Source organism: Saimiri boliviensis, chromosome 1 (genome assembly GCF_048565385.1).
Source record: "Saimiri boliviensis isolate mSaiBol1 chromosome 1, mSaiBol1.pri, whole genome shotgun sequence".
NCBI lineage: Eukaryota > Metazoa > Chordata > Mammalia > Primates > Cebidae > Saimiri > Saimiri boliviensis.
In genome coordinates this window covers 32,379,509-32,403,338 of record NC_133449.1, presented here as the reverse complement: position 1 = coordinate 32,403,338, position 23,830 = coordinate 32,379,509, and the positions used below count along the sequence as shown (strand labels likewise).

Sequence of the window (23,830 nt, the reverse complement as noted above, 5' to 3'; positions counted from 1 at the left end):
AGTGGATGGTGTGTAACTTGTTGCTACCCAACAATATCAGTTCTTTCTGGACATCATATTCAGTGCAAGCTGGGTCTGAACGGCCAGAGGGTATAACTTTCCAGAAAAGGTGAGAAACACTAGAGCAGTCACCCTGCTTGGTATGAACTGACCTCTTTCCTCAAATTCTATCCCACATTTTTGCATTAGATAAGTTAATTCTTTCTCCTTGAGATCTTATACCTCTTCTTTCTGCCAACAAAATTATCTTTCCCGAGGGCAATGCTTGCAGTACGTCGTGTCTTCAGCTAGTCATGTTGCATTCCTCAGCTTCTTCACTCTTTCCAAAATGTTTTCTCTGTCTTCCTTCACTTATCCACTCAATTTACATAATTTATTACCAAATAATGAGTTACAAAAGATGTGCCCAGTGAGCATAAATAAAGGACCAGGGTCTACATAGCATCACTTCTGCAACATCAAAATGTGAATGGCCAGATATCTTCACAGAATGCAAAAGCTTTAGAATTTCTGGCTATGGGTTACTATTTTCCTGTGGGAATATATAGATGTGCGTTCTTACAGGATGCAAGAAACTTTCCATCTAAATGTCTATTAAAAAGGATAAAAATACATTCTCCAAACAACAAAAACATATTTAAATGGGCAACTGGTTGCAGTGAACCTGTAGAGCTTGCAAGAATCTTGTCAGATGCAAACCCCAAAGATCATTACCCTGCCCTGCAAACTTACAAATCTGTTTCAACAATCTATTTTACTTTGTAATTCCACACAACTAATTGTGAATTTTCATACAATTTTTTGGCAGTGACTATGTCTAAGTAGTAAATCTCAGCATAAAACTAAGTCAGCCAAGACTCAAGCAGAACCTACAATTACAGCCAAAATAAACCACTGTTTACTTGACCAGGGAAACCTGCACTGTTTAGAGCAAGGGTCATACCCGCAAGTACCCAGAGATTCTTGCCAATTCTTGAGAATGAGTATAGTCGGCTGGTAGGTGAGCATCCAAAGGAAAGAGCCACTGCTCAACTCCAGCCAGTCAGGACACCAATGTGGGACTCTGGCTGCCCAGTGTTTCTACATTTTTCAATTCCTTAAGAGAGGCCAAGAGATCTAGATTTTTTTAGATGAAATATCCTAAAAATACTTACTTTTTTTTCCTTTTATCAAAACACTGCGTAACGCAAACAAACTGCCTCTCTGGCCTATATTCACTCATGAGCTGCCAGCTTGCAACTTCAGATTTAGGTCATTAAACTCCCACCCCACAATGGACATCACGGTTGCTTTTTTTCCTGCTCAGCATCCCTTCCCTGATCGTCTGATAATTGAACTTCTCTTCCCTGGGGAAAACCCACTCTATGTATAGTCCAGGTAGTTCCTGTCAGATGAGAGGGCAGAAGGCACATAACTCAAGCCCTTCAGTCTTCCACTGAATCCTTCTGTTAGAGATGTGGAATTGACTATATTTTTCCACTAAGATTACTAAACTTGGGCTTCCTGTGACCACCATGTCTGCCTCATAGAGAGAGTCACAAAGTCCTGATGATATCATCTGACACCATGCATGAGCTCTCATGCAAGGTCTACTAGAATTTTCAGTTGCATGAACCAATAAAATTTCCTTTTTTACCTAAGCTAGTTTGTGTTAATTATTTTACAACCAAAAGAGTTTTAACACATCCCTAAAAAAATTGTGTTGCAGCCGGGCGCGGTGGCTCAAGCCTGTAATCCCAGCACTTTGGGAGGCCGAGGCGGGTGGATCACAAAGTCAAGAGATCGAGACCATCCTGGTCAACATGGTGAAACCCCGTCTCTACTAAAAATAAATACAAATAATTAGCTGGGCATGGTGGCGCATGCCTGTAATCCCAGCTACTCAGGAGGCTGAGGCAGAATTGCCTGAACCCAGGAGGCAGAGGTTGCGGTGAGCCGAGATCGCGCCATTGCACTCCAGCCTGGGTAACAAGAGTGAAACTCCGTCTCAAAAAAAAAAAAAAATTGTGTTGCATAGGATATAGACTTCCCATTACAAGAAGATCTGTGACATGTACGTGCTTTTTTTTTTTGAGACAGAGTCTCACTCTGTCACCCAGGTTGGCAGGCTGGAATGCATTGGTGTGATCTCAGTTCACTGCAATCTCCACCTCCCAGGTTCAAACAGTTCTCCTGCCTTAGCATCCTGAGTATCTGGGATGACAGGCACCCACCACCATGCCAGGTTAATTTTTGTATTTTTAGTAGAGATGGGGTTTCACCATGTTAGTCAAGATGGTCTTGAACTCCTAGCACCATGTGGATTACAGGCGGGAGCCGCCACACCTGGCTATGGATGTATGTGTTTTTCATCAGATAGTTCAAACGTCAAATCTACTTACAAAATGTATGACTATGAACAAATTAAACTAACATTTTGGGAGTCTGTTCTTCATTTTTGGCTTACCTACCTCAGAGAGGTTGAAAGAAGCAGAGGTAAAATGTACATAGCATTTTCCCAGGCACACAGTAAGCCCCAAACTGCTTGTCTTCTTCCTCAACTCCTTCCATTAGAAAACCAGACTGGAAAGCAAGATATTTGAGGTTGCCCTATCTCTAGGAAAGGGGGATTTGAAAGAGCTTCTAGGAATATTAATATTTTCCATAAATAATCACACTGGTCAACTGCATAGTTTCTCCAAAAACAGAAAAATCGCTATTGTCAACTGTTAAGTAGACGATTACAGAACTTAGCCAAGAAGAACCAAGAAAGTGAGGTCAAAGAGAAAAAAATTACTGATAGTAGAAGATGGAAACTAATTTTTTTCACATAAAGCTAATTTCAACCAAACATCAGATTTATATAAAAGTGTGGAAAACCACAGGAGTCCTAGAAGTCTCAGATAGGAATCTATGCAAGATACAAACCAAGGGGACAACTGTTTCAGAACAGGACAGCAGAGAAGAAATATGTAACTGTAAATATGAGAGCCATACAGAATTTGAAATCTGTACATACTTTTATCTTAGCACTGTCATACTAAAATATTTGCTCATGTGTATCTATCGTATCGGATGGTAACTGTGTTGGGAGGAAGCTTTTCTATTAGTTATCTTTGGATTATCCTTAGCCAGCAAATGGTAGGTATAGTAGGTAGTCTATAAACGTTAGATGAACTCAACTTGGACTAATACTAAAGTCATAAAGGGCTAATGGTATTTTCTAAGGTCTTTTAGATTCTAAACAGAAACATAAAAGATCCTTCCCATTAGGGAATGAAAGGAGAACTCCTTTAGGTAACATGCTCTAGCTGAAATCAATATTGAGTATCATTATATGACTAAATTAGGACAGACCTAACAAAAATTTATCCTAGTGAATAGAAAGGTCACATAGCAGAATCTAAATTTCACATGCCCTTCTCATCATATAATGATAACTAGGAAACAACCCTTCTTAGGACTATAAACACTGAGGACCAAAACTGATGGCCTGAAAGGGGATTTTGGCTATTTGACGTATTCCCCATTCTGGTGATATATATATACATATATATATATATATATATATATATATATATTATTTTTGGTGGTGTATTTCTTGATCAAATGGCCCAGTATTGAGAAGTAACTGAGAATTTCAGATATGTGCAAGCAAAGGAACTAATATATTGAAAACACGCTATATTGGGGCTCATTTATATTTATGATGATACGGTTTTTCTGCAAGTTGTTATATGGGAAATCTGAGATTTGAGGGAGGGAAGATCCTACCCTAAGTACTACTAGGATTCCAGGAAGTACCCTGTCAGGGATGAAGCCTTGGGTCTGGGGTAAAGAATATGGGTGAAAAATTAAGTTGAGCCTCCAGTGAAAATGTAGACAAAATATTTCAGGAAAATTACTCATACTTGAGTGAGAAGCAATTATCAAAACAGACTACCCTTTTTGCTGTGAACTGTGCCTTAATTTTGTGAATTAGCAGAAAGATTAAAATTCTAATGTGTGTTAAGAGTGGTTCTTATCAGACCTTGCATCTGGTCAGTATATTAGGAAGGGAAATTGGCAGGCCAATAACTATAGGAAGCCCTCCACATAAAAAATGAAGGGGAAAAAAATAAGCATAGACTAGAGATGATACCAAGTATGCAGAGTAACTTTGAGGACTACCTGAAGAACAAAATTAGGCTTAATAAATAAATACAAGTTTGCTCCAAGGGAATGGAGAAAAGGCAGGCTAAGAATTTAAGATTCCCCGATTAGCCAGATTTGGCCTACTGACAATAGCTCTAGGATTTTTTTTAAAAGTGCGCACACACACACGGAACTCACAAAACACTGGCCATAGTCTAATTTTAGCCTTCTACCTTGAAGCAGGGAGCAAAAATGGATTCTGATTTTACTGTAGAGGCTGGTTCTTAAAGACAGGGAGACTGACCACTGAAAGGTGCTCTGTGTCCTCAATACAGTACATAAAGATGACAGGGCACAGCTGACAGAACTCCAAAGCATGTTTTACTCTCACCAAGAACAACCCTTTTAGCAGAATGGCAATTTGCTCCTAGTCTAAATTCTTATTCTATGAGCAGCAACTGAGAGGTGAAAAATGCGAAACGCTATGCCCCACCCATCAGACACTCCGAGCTAGACTTCTGTGTGGCAGGGCCTACTCCCTCTCTCATGGAGCCGAATGTTCACTACTCGCTTTTTGCAGTTATGTGTGGGACAACATCATGCTCTGGCTTGATTTTTTTAAGGTTACTTGCCAATGTAAATACTCCATGTCCAGGATAAAACAGAATAATTAAAAACAGGCGTTGTTATCCGATTAGTTGATCATCTCTTATTTGCATTACCAATTTATAGAGTATTTTCAATTATTTTGCCTATTTTTCTCAATCAAGTGAGCACAACAGGTTTTAATTTATAAAGCTAATATCCAATTTTTAAGGGATTAACAATAACCATTATGGGAGGCAGGTGTGGAGAAAGGGGTGCTGGCTGTAAAGGAAAGAAAGGTCTGAGCTCATATTCCAAAACCACCACTAGTAATGCTAATTAGTAAAGTGACAAAAACAATCCATATTTTGTGGGTTGTTATGAATAGTATATGACAATGATAAAATAAATAATGCAGTACATATGAGGCACTCAAAAAACAGCATTACATCTTAATATGCTCACACTGTCTTTAGCATTTACTGAGCAAGAATCAAAATTCTTGAAGGTTTGTTCCTACTTCTACTTCCAAAGTTAAAAAGCTCAAATGGGAACAGGAGATCTCATAATTTGTTTCTGGAGAGAGAAAAGTAAGGCAGCCATTAGAGGAGTATCTTCTGCTACATGGGGTCATCCATAAGGAGTGTCTTACATGGAGATTTGCTTCAATGAGATAATTATTCAGTGATCACTTACGAGTTACTCATCCAGCAAATATGACTGATTTCTTGCTATGTGCCAGAACTATGCTGGGTTCCAGGGGCAACAGCTGTTAATATGTAAACAGGTCTGGTTCTTAAGTAGCTTACATTTAGTAGATCAGATGAGCCAGCAAATGGGGCACCGGAGTAGTTTGGGTGCTATGGGAGTACGCAGTGGGCAGCACCACCAAATGTGGGAGGAAGGTATCTGGGAAGGCTCTCTGTAGAAACCAACCTCCTAAGGAATAAGTAGCAGTTAGCTAAAGGAAGACAAACATTCTAGACAGTTACAAAGGTCTGAGGTAAGACAGAGCTGCAAAACAAAGAACTTACAAGTAGTTTAATTCAAATTATTAAAGTTCTGCTGGAACTTCAGGTGTAACCTGGATGACAGAGTGGGTATGAAGCGGGGGTAAAAGAAAAAGGAGAAAATGCAATTGGCAATGGAAACAGGAGCCAGATCATAAAGTGAGGCCGGGGGTGGTGTCTCACGCCTGTAATCCTAGCACTTTGGGAGGCTGAGGTGGGCAGATCACCTGAGGTCAGGAGTTCGAGACCAGCCTAGCCAACATAGTGAACCCTTATCTTTACTAAAAATACAAAAGTTAGCCAGACATGGTGCTGGCGCACCTATAATCCCAGCTACTCAGGAGGCTGAGGCAAGAGAATGACTTCAACCCAGGAGGCGGAGACTGCAGTGACCTAAGATCGTGCCGCTGCACTCCAGCCTGGACAAGAGCGAAACTCTGTTGATAGATAGACAGACAGACAGACAGACAGACAGATCTGTAAGCCACTCATTCTAAACAGCTCAGACTTAACCCTGGAAACAGAGAGAAGTTACTGAGAATGACATGGCAGATTGGTCTTTAGGTAAACTATTCTTGCTATAGTATGGGGAAATAACTTGTGGGAAAATCTTTGAAACTGTATAAAGAATCTCTATGTTAGAAAAAAAAAAAAAGGCCCCAGAACAAGAAATCCAAACCAACTGCTAAAAAAGTTTCAGCTGTTTTAGAAAAGTCTCAGCTATTTTAGAAATTTAGAAATACAACATTAACTTGGAACTTAAAGGAAAACTTTTTAAGACTCCATGATTACAATGATCTGCAAATGCAGCATAATAAAAGATACAACCAGGTAATTTCAAGGAAGCCTTGCTTCCTAGAAACAGAGACAGCAAGAGAGGTCCCAACCCTTATCTATCCCCACCCCCTCACCCTCCACCTTCACCCCACCCCACCCCACCCCACAAGCAGCTGATGACAGCTCAGTCTTTGTCTCTCATTAGGAATCAAATTTGCTCAACAAAATAAGAATACATCCATCAGCTAGGGGAAACTGGTTTATATAAGTGGGTCAGATAACCTTTAAAAACTAAATGAGATGAGATCCAGTTCTGATCCCAAGGTCAAGCAAAATTAATCTTAGCTATTTTGCCTATGGTCATTAAATAACAAGAATGTAGGCAGGTAGTTTCCAAGCTAGGATTTCTGAGATCCTACAACAGCACGGTGTAAACATGAGCACCAGAACACAATAATTAGAATTAAACATTCTCCAAATTTGCCTTTTAAAAATAAATTATGCCAATTAAGCATAAAATGCAAGGATTAAAATTTCACAGACTTCTAGTTAAATCAAAATGTGGTGACAACTACTGGCAAATGACCAAATACCAAAAGAATCCCGGCTGTTTTGGAAATAAAACATTTGCTTCTAACTTGCAGCAAAACTTTTTAGGGTCTACAGTTTTAAAAAAATCTGCAAATGTAGCATAAGAAAAACAGGTAAAGGAGGTTTTTTTGTTTTGTTTTGTTTTGTTTTGTTTTGAGACAGAGTCTTGCTCTGTAGCCAGACGCCAGGCTGGAGTGCAGTGGCGCGATCTTGGCTCACTGCAACAAAGGAGGTCTTTTATGGGTTACATGAAATACATAAAATCAACTTTTAAAATCAATATTTTGGGGGGTATTTGGCTAAAACTCACAAAAAACTTAGAGTAAATGACTACACATTTCTAAGATTTTAAATATGCACATTTTCTAGAGGATTTAGAAACAGAGGCATTTGTGATTATTACCGATAACTTCTTACAAGGTCATGTGCACATTTTAAAAAATAATAATCATCACAACTACTTAGGTGTACAGTCAAATCCTTTGCTGAAGGGGACGGATTCATTATGTTTTTTCTCCTGCAATTAAGGGAAGTCTCATCTTTCAATACTTTCTAAAAATAATATTCTAAAACATGCTTTGAGTATTTGTGATTTACCAATTTGCTTATTTCAAAAGTTACTATTTCAAAACTACCTCTTTTTGTTTTGTTTTTTGTTTTTGAGACAAAGTCTTGCTATTTTCCCCCAGGCTGGAGTGCAATGGCAAGATCTTGGCTCACTGCAACCTCTGCCTCTCCAGTTCAAGCGACTCTCCTGCCTCGGCCTCCCAAGTAGCTGAGATTACAGGCACCTGCCACCATACTCTGCTAATTTTTGTATTTTTAGTAGACATGGGGTTTCACCATGTTGGCCAGGCTGGTCTCGAACTCCTGACCTCAGATGATCTGCCCACCTTGCCTCCCAAAGTGCTGGGATTACAGGCATGAGCCACTGCGCCCAGCAAACACTACCATATTTTGATGTACAGTTATTACTTATTTATTTCTTGGCCAATGTAAAAATACTAGCACAGTAAAGAATGATGCAGTGGGAACTACATCAGAACAGAAGTCAAGATATTCATTCATCCATTCATTCCTTTGTTAAACATCTGAGTACTACTTTAGTGTCAGACAATTGGCACTAAAAAGATATTTAAGTCTCTGAAGACATATAATACTATATTTCATCCAATTCGAGATGCTGTCAGTTTAAGACAAATTCTGTTAAAGAAAGAAAAAATGCTTTTAATTATAACCTAATGCCTCTTGTTTGCTTTGATATTTTTCAATCTATTCAGAAAAAATGTGGCAATTCTTCCTGGCTTCACCATATTGCTTGACATTTTAAATGACAGGCTTTCTTTATACATCTCAGTACAAAAGAAAGTTTCATCTATTTTGGGGTATCTTTCTTTCTTGGCTCCTATAAAGCACTTGGTTGCTGCTTTTAAAGAAAAGGAAATGGAACTGTGATGATTTATCCAATGGCAAATGTTTATTTCAGTAATATCAAATTTTCATTTTTCTACTTTGGTCCTGTCTTTTTCTTTGTATTCAATAACTTTTTGTTTCAGTGTCAAATCATAATGAAATCCTTTTGAAGATATTTTAAATGGCAATTAAACACAAAATACATAGTGTTGACACTGTGTCCACAACTCAACTGAAATGGTGACCTAAATATAGCTATAAGTAACTTTCACATGCACAGGTATTGACAACCTGACGGACAGCCCCACCTGACTTAGAGCAAATGGAAGATGCCATCAATTGTTAAATACATTCCAATCTTAGAGATATTAAAATATGAAGAAAAAACATCCCATAGAATCACAGCAAACACTCATGTCACATTACGAGGTAAGCACCACTGCAGGTACTTTATGTATGTTTATCTTACAAAAACCTGTAAGGCAAATAGATTAAGTGCTTCCAGATGAGGAAACTAAGACAAGGAAGATTAAAGCAACTTGCCCAATATCACAAAGCTAGCATGGGGCAAGGCTGGCATTTCAGTACAGGCAGCCAGAGACCAGAGGCTATGCTTTTAGCCACCATGCCATACTGCCTCCCAAATAAATAATCAATAAGCAGCTTGTGATCTGAAGCAAATCGTAAGGGAAACCTTACCTTATTTACAAAAGGAGGGAGCTAGAATGGAGGTGTATGGGGTCCTTTCCCAGAATAAAAATATTTTAATTCTATAATCTTTTTTGTCATCCAAGCTGCAGTGCAGTGGCGTGATCACAACTCACTGCAGCCTTAACTTCCCAGGCTCAAGTGATAATCCTGCTTCAGCCTCCCAAGTAGCTGGGACTACAGGCATGCACCACCACACTCAGCTAATTTTTTATTTTTTAATTTTGCTTTTTTGTAGAGATGGGGTCTCACTTGGTAGCCCAGCCTGATCTTGAACTCCTGGGCTCAAGCGATCCTCCCACCTCAACTTCCTCAAAGTGTTAGGATTACAAGTGAGCCACCATGCCCAGTCCATAATCTTCCACATTAAAAATTTGTTCTTATTCTGGTTTCTCCTTAAGTCACTACAATTCAAAGACCTTCACTGCCATTAATTGATTAGTGTAAGAAAAGTAACTTTCACTATTAATCTAAAATAGACATACTTAGGAAAGTATTTAAGAAAAACACATGCAGCTGGGTGTGATGGCTCACGCTTGTAATCCCAGCACTTTGGGAAGCCAAGATGGGCGGATCATGAGGTCAGGAGTTCAAGACCAGCCTGGCCAACGTGGTGAAATCCTGTCTATACTAAAAATACAAATATTAGCTGGGTATAGTAGCGGGTACCTATAATCCCAGCTACTCAGGAGGCTGAGGCAGGAGAACTGCTTGAACCTGGGAGGCAGAGGTTGCAGTGAACCAAGATCACACCACTGCACTCCAGCCTGGGGCAACAGAGCTAGATCCCATCTCACAAAAAAAAAAAAAAAAAAAAAAAAAAAAAAAAAAAAAAAAGAAAAGAAAAGAAAAGAAAAGAAAAAGAAAAAGAAAAAGAAAAACACACATGCTTGAACCACTATTGCTCTTTTTTAGGGTGATGGCAAAAGGCTGACTGTAAGTATAAATGATCCAATTTGTGAGTTTTACTCTGCTTGCTTGTATACTCAACTTAGTCTTTTAAAATTTTAATCCAAAATTTAACATATGATTTCAATGTGTCAGTTTTTAAAGTGACTGACAATACAGAGCCCCTTATTCTTCTTAAAATTCTGTACGTGTGTGAGGGGGAAAAAACAACAGATTAAATAACAGATGCAAATATTGCAGCATTTTCCCTCCTGACCCAATTTAAGGGTAGAATAAAATGTGCATTACACACTTGGTAATTCTTCTGCCTCAAGAGGGGTCACTACACACTTTGGATTTTATTTTACAAACCAAGGCAGCTGCTCTTACTCTCTCTCCAGGTAACCTCCCTTGAGGCCCACAGCAACTGATCATCAGGCAACTCACTAATAATTAAAATAATTCAAATTATTTCACTTTGCAGTCATCCTACCAGAGAAGATAAGTAAAGGAACTCAAAATGCCACATCTTCAAAGCTCTTGTTTGTCTTTCTTAAATGTGAAATCCCAATCTCAGGCCACTTTCTATATACACATACCCATGCATACACATAAAATAATCTGCCCCAATGCAAATCAGAGAAAACATTTAAAAGTTTTCTGGAAAAAAGTCAAAAAAGGAATATAAGCGAATACTGGCAAAAGTGGGCTTGAAAAACAAAACAAATGAGAAGATCTCCCAGAAGGAAGGCTCTCACCAGTCCATCAGATTTGACAATTACATACCTTTCCATGCTGCCCCGCTCTTTCATAACAAATGACAACATCTTCCCACATTTCTAGCTTTTCAAATATCTGAAGAGCTGAACTGGTACATCCCAACTCAAAGAGCAAACTTGCAAGCTGGCGCTAGAAAAATCAAGTTAAAGTAATTAACACTTCTTGATGTAAAGAGAGATTCCTGTTTCTCTTGCAGGTATACCTAATCTGCCTTTTTAGGGCTCTACTTATCATTATAAATGTATAATTTCTACAGTCTCTACTACTTAGAAGTTTGTAATAATTCAATACATACCTTTACTTTAGAAAATAAGCCTCTTTATAGGGTATAAGGAATTAAAAAACAACAAACTGCTGAAAAATACTAAATACATCCAATGGTTTCTAAGAACTTAAAAAGCAAAAATCAATATTTATTTTTTACCTAGACAGTCTATATACAACAATCTTTAATTTATAAGACTGAGATCCAATAAATTAATTTTTAAAACTCTGAGCAGTCAACAGAGATGACATAAAATCTATGCATTAGCCCTTCTAAATTTTATTCATAAGGGCATATCTAGCTCTTTCTCACTGAAAGCTACTTAGATTTATTTTAAGCACATTCTAACAAACTTAGCTACCTAATTTCCCAGTCCCTGGCAGATAAAAAAGAGCAAACTGAGTAAGGTCAGTGAAGGTTAAACACATTTAAAAACAAATATACCGTGGTTTATAAGTGTTAACACCTGCACAAATAGAAAAAAAAAAATTAAAAAGGTTTAAAAAATTAGGTAAGGTTCAAATAAGGTGTAGTTTCATATTAGTGAGAGCCGTATTGTTTTAAGTGTACTTTTACTACTCTGAAAATTCAATATATTTAAGAGTTAAGTCCAGAAAGTCCAGGACTGACAATATCAGAAAGTAAATAAAATATACCTAAAAATTATAAGCTACATATTTTCAAAATAAATACTGAGAATGCTCCAATACATCAGTAACCCATGAAAATATAATAGGAGAATTTGGCTATTTTAGAGAATCTAATTGGACATTTTCAAAAACTCAACATAGCCTGAGAGCTGGAATAAATCTTAGTGTTTATGCAGTGAGCAGTGCAGTATCTTCATTTAACAGAAGAAAAAAGTTGATGACATCCAAGATGATATGGCTAGTTAGTGGTAGAGACTAATTATCTTTTTATAATAAACAGTTCTGTTATTTCTCCATCTTTAAAATAATATATAAAGATATCGTTATTCCCTATGATGCAAGAAAAAGTAATAAACTTTTTAAAGAAAAAGGATCCTTCTCTGACTACCTGAAGATCCTGAAATCCACAGCCTCCTAGGCAGATAAGTATTTGGCCTAAATTCAGTTTGAAAAATATTTAAGTTTCCTAATGTTTCTGTTCAGGAAAAGGTAAAAAGCAATACCCTCAATAGACACATTCTATCATAACAGCTCAGTCTGAAATGTTGATCCACCAAGCCACATAATATAAAGCACCTAACAAATTTCAGAGTCAAAAACACACTAAAAAATTCCAGCTGTTGACACATTCTTATGAAGAAGGTATTCCTTTTGAGACATCATAAAGCTTTTTCACTTGTGTATGTTTTATTGAGATTCCTTCAATATATAAAATGAACTCCAACGTGTAATAAACCTCGTAGCTCACGCTGTGTTTAAGAACATATAACCTACTCTAAGAAGTTTTATAATGGAGACTCTGAATAATTGGATGGTGGATTAGCATTTGTGATTCTAACTCTCTCTCTATGTGTATGATCCATGAAAGAGAGAACAGAGAGCTGATTAAAATGACAATAGCAGATAAATCATCTGTAATCCCCTGGCGGGCACCATCTGACTCCACTTAACCTCTCTGTGACTTAGCTTCCTCATGTGTAAAACAGATATTTTTTTAAATTGTTGCAATAAAAGAATATGTGTGGAATGTAGAATAAAATGTACGCATCATACTAAGTATGCAGTAAAAGTTGGTTGTTATTAGCTGGTATAATCACAACCCAATGAAAAGCAAAGGAAAGTAGGTAAAGTAGACTAAAAGTGAGGAAGCCAGAAACCTAGCTTATGTACACTTGCATGATCAACACTGGAAAGGCTAAGTTATTTTCAGTGCTAAAATTTTACAAAATAGGGAACTACACCTATAATACAGGAGAACCATGTGTACAAGAGGCCAGAATCCCCACCCAACCATGTGGCATTAGGAGCTACAGTAGGTGTTCTCATACCCTCAGGAAGCGGAGAGAAGTCATGGGTATCTCACAACATAAAGTATATCAAATAAATGCTTTTGTTTGCTTTTTGTAAACAACTTGGTTAAAAGGTTCATTCTTTGGCAGAAAGTCCTCAAAATAATTTTAATATAAGAAATTATTTCAAAGCCAGGCATGGTGGTACACATCTGTAGTCCTAGCTGCTTAGGAGGGTGAGGCAGGAATGACTGCTTAAGCCTAGGGGTTCATGGCTATAATGCACAATCATCACACCTGTGAATAGCCACATGCATGCACTCCAACCTGGACAATAAAGCAAGACCTCATCCCTTAAAAAAGAGTTACTTTGAAAATGCAAGCATTTGTGATTCTCCTATTATCTAATTTCTAGAATTCCATTTCATATAGTTTTCAATTCTTTTAAAAATGTTTTATGAGTCTAATATCACTTTAATCAAAAAAGCAATTTGAAGCAGTTAGCAATGGCCAGGTCGATACATTTATTATCTCCAGCAAAATATTTGAAAATTCAAACATAAATTGAAATCATCATTTTACAATGCATTTACCTTTCTAATGTCAAGAATTTTCCATACCCAATGACAAACAACAAAAATACCTGAATGGCCCAGTGAGGTGGTACTTGACAGCAATAGAAAATCTTTAGGCGTTCCAATACAGATGTAGTTTTATCTTCAAACTGGTCTGCAAGAGCCTTAAAGAACATATATCACAATCAGAATCTATATGTATAATTTTTAATATAAATAAGTTCTGATTATAATAGTTATATAAATGTACATATAAACAATAAAGAACTTAAGTCATTTTGATATAGTTATAGGATATGTGAATTTTTTCTTGAATTTCTTAAAATGTCGAAAAAACTTTAAAGCTAATCCACATTTACATAAACATGTACATTAAAAACTTACCAGGAAAAGTTTTTAAATGAAGATTTCCTATAATAGTTCTTTTAAAGAACTAGCCTTATTGATAAGCCTTTTTACTTCTGTTCTTTAGTTTCTTCTGCTCTTTAGAAGAACTGTTCTTTAGTGTATCTATTTCACAACATAATACCACTTTGACAATGGCATTTTATAATATAAATCAGAGAAAAATTATATGAAGAACTCTATTTAGGATTATTTGCTCAGGAATAAAATGAAAGGAAAAGGTAACCTATTTGATCACAGAGAGCAAGTTCTCTCATTCTTCAGCAACAGAGCAATAAGGCTGCACATTCATTCATGTGAGACCACCTAAATACTGCAGTGGGCAGCTGCAGCCCACATACGTGAAAGAATCCTTCTGATGTACTGAAATTTCTACAATGGTACTGAATTACTAAACTCTCAGAAGCTACATCAAGAAGCAGATCAACAAGACCAAAATAGCTGACTTTGAGAAAAGGTACCAGGGCCAGCTGCAAAGTCAAAGGCTGGTGTTATCCAGTGGTCAAGTGATCCATCACAGAAGAGCTCGTGCACTCAGCATCAAAGTGAATGAAGACACACTGTGGAACTGCTAGAGAAACACGTGGACAGCAGCCCCATTTTCATGATCACTTTCTCCTGCCTCTTCATTTGCCACTCAGTTTACATTAAGTGCACATATTTTTCGGTACACTTCTCTCAACTGAGAATTATCATGACCTTTTTTCTACAATGTAGTACTCAAATTTTCTTTTTTTGTCAGTCGACTAGTTTTCACAGACCTCTCTTATGAGGATTAGGTGGTAGTAAGAAGTCAATGCTAATTTTCTGATTTTATTATATATGCTGGGTTACACAGGAGAATTTCCTTTGTCCTATTTGAGGATGATGAAGCACCATGTTGGCAACTTACTCTCCAAAACTTTGGGATGCAAGAGACAGTTGTACTGTTCCTGCACCTTTTGGGTGTTGGAAACTATTTCAAATTTTTACAAAATTAATTTTTTTAATGGAAAACTTCAAAAACTAGTAAAAGAGGGAGCAAGTCCAAACTTGCTCAGAAGAAAAAAATAGACAGGAATCTACCATGTCCTGGTAAAAATCTAAGACAGGGAGACCAGTTTCTGAGTAGGGAGACTTCTAAATTGCGAGTTCACTATTTTACACTGGGTGGGAGATACATTTACTAGCCTAAGAATATCTTGTAGTATGAGCTCAAGTGTGAGAAAACATGCATTACACAACACTTCATTGAAAATCCAAGATGTTATTCAGTCAAGCCAGTCAGAACAAACTGAGACATAACCAGACTCCTAAACCATCTTAGTGAAAACATGTTTAAAGCTTTCTGGCCTCACTTCACAGAAACTTAATAGCAAAAAAAAACTGCATGCTGCTGCCCAAAGCTGTTTAGTTGCGGGAGCCAGGGTAGAGAAGAATAGCTTCTGGCTGCATACATATGGTAACAATACATAAATAAAGAGATCACTGAATTACTTCCTAAAAGGGAACAAATTACTTCATAAATAAGGGACTTTTTTTGTTTTGTTTTTGGGAAAGAAAACAATAACTAATGCTATCTATTAATAATAATAACCAAAGCAACACTATAAAATTTACTTTTACTAACACCTAATAAAACTCATGTTGTTTGCTGTACTTACTGCAACCAGCTAAAGCATATTAAGTACTCAGTAAATATTTCATTTACTCATTTATTAATAAACAGATTTATTATATATTTCAGATACTCTCAGATACTTTTGGATGATCTCAGAGTATCTAAGTGCCTCTTATAATTCTCAGATACTCTCCAAGATGGCAAAGACCACTGAAGATAGTGCAGAGAAACAATACTCATTTGAGCTGGATACCATGAGTAAGCCCCTATACAAAAACCTGATTAAGCTACATGCGTGATAAAGATTGAAAGCAGAACTCTAGGTTGGGTGCCACCCCAAGCACTTTGGGAGGCCACAGTAGGAGGATCATTCGAGTCCTGGAGTTCAAGACCGGCCTGGGCAACATGGTAAGACCACATCTCCACAGAAAATTTTTTAAAAGTAGCCAGGGTTGGTGGCATGGGTCCATGGGCCCAGCTACTCAGAAGTCCGAAGCAGGAGGATCACTTGAGCCCAGGGAGGTCAAGGCTGCAGTGAGCTGTTTATAACACTGCACTCCTGCCTGGGTGACAGAGGAAGATCCTGTCTCAGGATAAAAAAAGGGGGCCAGGCACAGTGGCTCATGCCTGTAATCCCAGCACTTTGGGAGGCTGAGGCGGGTGGATCAGGAGTTCAAGACCAACCTGGCCAACATGGTGAAACCCCATGTCTACTAAAAAATATAAAAATTAGCTGGGCATGGTGGTACATGCCTGTAATCCCAGCTGAGACTGAGGCACAAGAATCACTTGAGGCCAGGAGGTGGAGGCTGCAATGAGCCGTGATTATGCCAATGCACTGCAACCTACGCAACAGAGTGAGACTCTGTCTCAAAAAACAAAGAAACAAAAATACAAAAAACCCCACACATACACACCAAACGGAACTCTAGCCTATTTTCACACCCACACAGAAAACATTTCTTCCTACCTTAGGCATGACAAGCATCTACATAAAATTTAACTGTCAGTTAAAATTAAGAACATTAAATTAATATAAAAAAGTAAGGCTTGGCTCATGCCTGTAATCCCAGAGCTTTGGGAGGCTGAGGTGGGTAGATCACTTGAGGTCAGGCCTGTAATCCCAGCTACTTGGAAGGAAGGCTGAGGCAGGAGAATCGCTTGAACCCAGGAGGCAGAGGTTGCAGTGAGCCAGGATCACGCCACTGCACTCCAGCCTGGCAACAGAGCGAGACTCCATCTCAAAACAAAAAAACAGTAAGAAGGCTTGATGGGTGTACTGTTTATTTGCCTATTTCCTCTGCTGGATCCAAAGTACTCTTTTTTTATTTGCTAATTCACTAAAAATACGGGGAAATTGTTACAGTACATCTCTAGGTTTTTCAGAGCAGGATTATTTCTAGCAACTCAGTCTGAAATAATTCCATCACATTCAATCGAAGTGGAGTCCTTTACAGGTACAATAAATGGGAAAAATAAGTGGTGGCAAGTGAAGCCACTTGGATTATATCCTTGTTCTATCCCCAGCAAGCAAGTAGTTTAACTACAATGGCACTTATCTATGAGATGAGTCTTTAAGTGAGACTTGTATTTCCAACACTCTAGGAGTATGGCTTTCTAAAAAGAGTATTTTGTTTTACTTCAAGCATTTCAGAAGGTCTGTTGATTAATTTTAAGCACCATCAGCTGAACACAAGTATTATGTTCATTGAGTAGAAGCAAACATGTGCCCAAATAGTCTGGAAGAAGACAATGGGAGCGTGTCAAGTACTGTGAGAATGGAACTGAATGCAAGTGAAGCCTCACTACTACTGAGGTATTTATATGCAGGAACGGGAACATAAACAATGTGCTCCAGGAGAAAGAAGTACCTCGAAAGCTTTCACACACGCCCAGAAATGTACGTATATGGTCTCCAAAGCAGTGTGTCCTACCCTTTCACTTACCGTTTTCTCTTTCCAGTTTCTAAATTACATTAATTTTACACCTCAAAGTCATAGGATTTCATCATAAATAAAAACTGGTTTGAGGAGGTGGTCTTTAAGGAAAGAGGATAATATCAAAAAAGGAGAGAGAGGGAGAAGCAGCAAATATACTCTAAACCAACCATTAGGGGAGCTCTGAAGCAAGACAGAGTCTACTCTTAGCGTCTGACTGAAGAGATGTGAATAAATGGAAAGAACAAGCAGAGAGTGAGGAGCTCCCTGGGGATGCAAAGAAAAGCTTTGAGTCCCTCAATAATTTATAAGGGTTTAAAGGGGTCTTGGCACTAGAGGGTTGAACTGCTGACCCAAGGTGTGACTGATTAAGGGGATGGCTGCATGGTAACCATCTGGGCCTCCTGAGAGGACTGCCTCATAATGTTCATCTCTTCAGCCTGTAATCACATAAAGGGAATCTAGGTTCTTCCATCTCCCATTAGTAGACACAGTTCCTACCAGCCCACGCCCTAAAGTCTGTCATTTCTGAAGCAGAAGCAATAACTCTCCCTACCAGTGCAGAGAAAGGGGCTGGATACCAGAGGTGACTTCATGTTGCATAGGCTACTGTGACATGAGACTCTTTTCAAACTTTAAGACTCCCTTTTAATGCCATTTTCTCCTAAACTCCACCTGAAGGCATTTATACTTTCAGTGTCCTTTGAGAATATGTATTTGCACATAAAGACCTCCTAACCCCATGCAATAACAATTCCCAAATCTTCCAGGAGCCACAGTATCATAGGTCAAGGGAGATCTCTATGGAATGGGGAATAAAACCCAAGAAAGCAATGATGTGCCCTCTCCTTTAAATGTTCTGTTTTCAACAGAGAAGGAATTTCCCAGAAAAACTAGAGAAGATCAAAACTACATTTTAAAAATAGCACATGGAGAATGATTTAGTATAAAAGAATAATTCTGAACAATGTCTGGTATGATTTAGACTTATTTATGTGTTCTCATCTAAAAGTATGGCACACATCTTCAAGAGGAGAGACAGTCTCAAAGGACCTACCCTTTTCCTGAAAGCTATTCATTCTCACTAGCAAGACATCTAAGTGTTCATTGGCTTTCTGAAGACTCAGGTAGAAATAAGCTGATAATCTAAAAGTTATGACTGATCATATGCCAAATCACTTTATACTGGCTTTTCTGTGCAATCTTTGTACTTGTGTGTGTGTGTGTGTGTGTGTGTGTGTGCATGTATGTGTGTGTAGGAAGATGGAGTTTATTATAAAAATATGTACATAATCCAACAGTTGAGCTGAACAGCTTTCTCTAACAAGAGTCTGCAGTCAATTCAGCTGTGATTTACAAATAGACTAGTCAAGCTCACTACCATCTCAAACCTCCAAGCCCAAGAAAATTGCCAGTGGGAACAGGGAGAATAACAAAACTGTCAACACACCTAGTATCAACACCATGAGTAAACTTAAACTTACTGTGAACCCAGTCTTTCCTGATACATAGAACACTGTTGCTCTGAGAGATAAAAATGACTTGCCCAAAGTCATAAGGGCATGAAATAGGCGAGCCTGTTAGACTCCAAAGACCACAGTTGGCCACTTCATTAAAACCTTCTATTATAACTACGTGATCAATGTCAGATCTGTGAAAATTGAAAGCAGTGTCTCATTGGAAAAATACTGAGAACTCTATTTAACTGTCTTATTTACACATAAATCCAGTAACATGGGAGACAGGGTGTGGCCTGATCAAGGAATTGCTCAGTTATTGCTTCTGCTTCAGAAATGACAGACTTTAGGGCGTGGGCTGGTAGGAACTGTGTCTACTAATGGGAGATGGAAGAACCTAGATCCCCTTTATGTGATTACAGGCTGAAGAGATGAAAATTATGAGGCAGTCCTCTCAGGAGGCCCAGATGGTTACCATGCAGCCATCCCCTTAATCAGTCACACCTTGGGTCAGCAGTTCAACCCTCTAGTGCCAAGACCCCTTTAAACCCTTATAAATTATTGAGGGACTCAAAGCTTTTCTTTCTGTGACTTATAGTCTATCAATGTTTATCATATTAGAAATAAAAACAGAAAAAATTAAAAGCTCATTAATTCATTTAAAAAAAATAAATCTATGACATTAAAATAGCATGCTTTTATGAAAAATAACTACCTTTTACAAAACAAAACCAAAAAAAGTCTTGAAAAGAGTGACACTGCCTTAGAATTTTGCAAATCTCTTTAATGTATGGATTAATAGATGACAGCTGGGTTCTCAGATCTGCTTCTGCAGTCAATCTGTTGCAATGTATTTTGTTTGAAGTTTATGGAAAAAATCTGTCCTCACACAGATATGTAATTGAAAAAGGAAAGAGTATGTTAGTAGCTTTTTCAGTTAATTGTGGATATTTATTATTTGATACTACACCAAAATTCAACATATGGTGGTTTCTTAAAGGTTATTTGTAATGTGGAATTTGAAATCCTACCAATGAACTTTCTTTGTTATATTAAATACTCTGCTACATTAAAATCCATTGGTCTAAAAACAAACAAAAAAGTACTCACTGGTCAATCTTGACTTTGAATACTGATTGTGTAACATCAGGCACTGGTCCTTTGGAAAATGAGCTGACCTTCCCAATGTTGACACATTTCACAAAAATTTTTTAAATTACATGCATTAATATTATCACCAATCTCATCAGAAAAGCCTTGTCTCAATAGTTGATATTAGGAAGCTATGAAGTTAATAGTTGCAGATACAGGTTTTCCAAAACTCCCATTTTTTTCTTGTAAGTTCAAATTTTCATCATTGGTAACTGATATGGTTTGGCTGTGTCCCCACCCACATCTCCTCTTGAATTCCCAAATATTACAGGAAGGACCCAGTGGGAGGTAATTGAATCACAGGGGCAATTTTTTCCTGTGCTATTCTCATGATAGTGAATTAAGCTCACCAGATCTGATGGTTTTATAAAGAGGTGATCCCCTGTACAAGCTCTCTTTCTTTGCCTGCTGCCACCCATGTAAGATGTGACTTGCTCCTCCTTGCCTTCTGCCATGATTGTGAGGCCTCTCCAGCCACATGAAACTGTAAGTCCATTAAATCCCTTCTTCCTATGTAAATTATCCAGTCTTGGGTATATCTTTATCAGCAGTGTGAAAACAGACTAATTACAGTAAATTGGTACCAGTAGAGGGGGGCGCAGTTGAAAAGATACCTAAAAATTTGGAAGCGACTTTGGAACTAGGCAACCTGCAAAGGTTGGAACAGTTTGGATGGCTCAGAAAAAGACAGGAAAATGTGGAAAAGTTTGGAACTCCCTAGAGACTTGTTGAATGGCTTTGACCAAAATGCTGATAATGATATACTGAAATCCAGGCTGAGGTAGTCTCAGATGAAGACGAGGAACTTGTTGGGAACTGGAGCAACGTTCCAAAGTTATGTTTTAGCACAGAGACTGGAGGCGTTTTGCCCCTGGCCTAAAGATACGCAGAATTTGAACTTGAGAGAGATGATTTAGAGTATCTGGTGGAATAAATCTCTAAGCAGCAAAGCATTCAAGAGGTGACTTGGGTGTTGTTAAAGGCATTCAGTTTTATAAGGGAAGCAAAGCATAAAAGTTCAGAAAATTTGCAGCCTGACAACGCAATAGAAGAGAAAATCCCACTTTCTGAGGAGAAATTCAAGCCAACTGCAGAAATTTGCATAAATAACCAGGAGCTGAACGGTAATCCCCAAGACAATGGGGAAAATGTCTCCAGGGTGTCAGGGGTCTTCACAGCAGCCCCTCCCATAACAGAGCCAGAGGCCTAGGAGGAAAAAGTAGTTTTTGTGGACTGGGATCAGGGTCCCTGTGCTGCATGCAGCCTAGGGACTTGGTGCCGTATATCCCAGCCCGTCCAGCCATGACTGAAAGAGGCCAACATAGAGCTCGAGCCATGGCCTCAGAGGGTACAAACCTCAAGCCATGGCAGCTTCTACTGGTGTTAAGCCTGCTAGTGCATAGAAGTCAAGAAACTGGGGTTTGGGAACCCCCACATAGATTTCAGAGGATGTGTGGAAATGCCTGTATGTCAAGGCAGAAGTTTGCCGCAGGGGTGGGGCTCTCATAAAGAACCTCAGCTAGGGCAGTGCAGAAAAGAAATGTGGGGTCAGAGCCACCACACAGAGTCCTCACTAGGGCACTGCCTAGTGGGGCTCTGAGAAGAAGGCCACCATCCTCCAGACCCCAGAATGGTAGATCCACTGACAACTTGCATTGTGTGCCTGGAAAAGCTGCAGACACTCAATGCCAGCCCATGAAAGCAGCCAGGAGGGAAGCTGTACCCTGCAAAGCCACAGGGGCAGAGCTGTCCAAGACCATGGGAACCCATCTCTTGCATTAGCATGACCATGTGTGTCATGGAGTCAAGGAGATCATTTTGGAGCTTTAAGATTTGACTGCCCCCTGCTGGATTTCAGACTTGTTTTGGCCAATTTCTCCCATTTGGAATGGCTGTATTTACCCAATGCCTGTATCCCCACTGTATCTAGGAAGTAACTAACTTGCTTTTGATTTTACAGGCTCATAGGTGGAAGGGACTTGCCTTGTCTTGGATGAGACTTCAGACTGTGGATTTTTGAGTTAATGCTGAAATTAGTTAAGACTTTGGGAGACTGTTGGGAAAGCATGATTGATTTTGAAATGTGAGGACATGACATTTGGAGGGACCAGGGGCAAAATAATATGGTTTGTCTATGTTTCCACCCAAGTCTCATCTTGAATTCCCACGTTGTGGGAGGGACCCAATGGAAGTAATTGAATCATGGGGGCAAGTCTTTCCCATGTTGTTCTCATGACAGTGAATAAGTCTCACAAGATCTGATGGTTTTATAAAGAGGTGTTTCCCTGCACAAGCTCTCTGTCTGCAGACATTCACATAAGATGTGACTTGCTCCTCCTTGCCTTCCACCATGATTGTGAGGCCTCCTTGGCCACATGGAACTGTAAGTCCATTAAACCCTTTTTTCTGTATAAATTACCCAGTCTTGGGTGTGTCTTTACCAGCAACATGAAAACAGACTAATACTGTAACAAACATTGTCAATTATTTTCCTTGAAGTGATGTGCTTACTTCATTTATTTTTTTTTTGGTAAATTTCCACCAAATACCCAAGTCTGAATAACCAGTTTATCTGTCAATAGTCCTTTCACATAAAAATGTTTCACGGGAAAAAGTTTCTTCCTGAGACAGCCATTATAGTCCAGCAAATGGCACAAGTATTTTGTACTTTCCATTTTGTCACACAGAATTTTTTAAAGGCATGTTCTTGAAGGTAAAGATGAAAAAATAATATTTACTACTTCATCAAAGATGTTTGTAAACAAAACTGTCTTAAAAACAAAACAAACAAAACAAAAAAACAACAACAACAGTGTGGTGATGAAGCATTCAGTGACCAGCACAGTCTGATGCCACTACTGTGATTTGGACAAAGGTTGCCAGGAGTTTGACTCCCCTGCCCTCCAACTGCTTCTGCACCAATATGCAAGTATCAACACAGTGAAAAGGCAAACAATATCTCAGTCCCCTTATTACGAAGATGGTTTTGACCTATGGACACTCTGAAATGGTTTGAGGACTCCCAGGGATCCACAGCCATATTTGATAACTGCTGCCTTAGGATTAGTAAAACTACAAACTCTTATGCCTTCCCTACAGTCCATCCACTTCCAATTTTCTCCCAAAACTTCTCCAGGGGACCTTGCTTGGTATCTGAAGACATTAATGTCTTAATGAGAGCACAAGTCGACCTGTTTACAATCTGCAAATTTTATAAGTGCAAGGAATAACAAATATTTATTGATTATTAAAACCTGAGTGAATGTTTTAAACTCTTATTATTAACCTTTCTAAAAAAAAGTTTATGTATGCCAGCTGGTGGCTTGCGCCTTTAATCTTAATATTTTGGGAGGCCAAGACAGAAGGATCACTTGGTGCCAGGAGGTTGAGGCTGCAATGAGCTATAATTATGCCACTGCACTCCAGCCTGAGCAATAGAGCAAGACCCTATTGAAAGAGAGAAAGAGAGAGAGAGAAAGAAAAAGAAAGAAAGAAAGAAGGAAGGAAGGAAGGAAAGAAGGAAAGAAAGAAGGAAGGAAGCTGAATCTAATTATAGGCCTTAGCGATTCTAAGTTAAGAACCAACACTGCAGTTAGCTGTGATTATGCCACGCACTTCAGCCTGAGTGATAGAGC

General features: G+C 38.5%; 1 protein-coding gene across 1 annotated transcript in view; it reads right to left on the bottom strand.

Moving 5' to 3' along the window:
* The window catches only part of TTC27 (tetratricopeptide repeat domain 27), a 197,595-nt gene that overhangs the window by 81,784 nt on the left and 91,981 nt on the right, over positions 1-23,830 (bottom strand). The window contains exons 11-12 of the mRNA XM_003926820.2: positions 13,713-13,808; positions 10,872-10,994 (exon numbers count right to left, since the gene is read on the bottom strand). Coding sequence (XP_003926869.1) covers positions 10,872-10,994; positions 13,713-13,808 — 219 coding nt within the window. The remainder of the gene's footprint in view (positions 1-10,871; positions 10,995-13,712; positions 13,809-23,830) is intronic.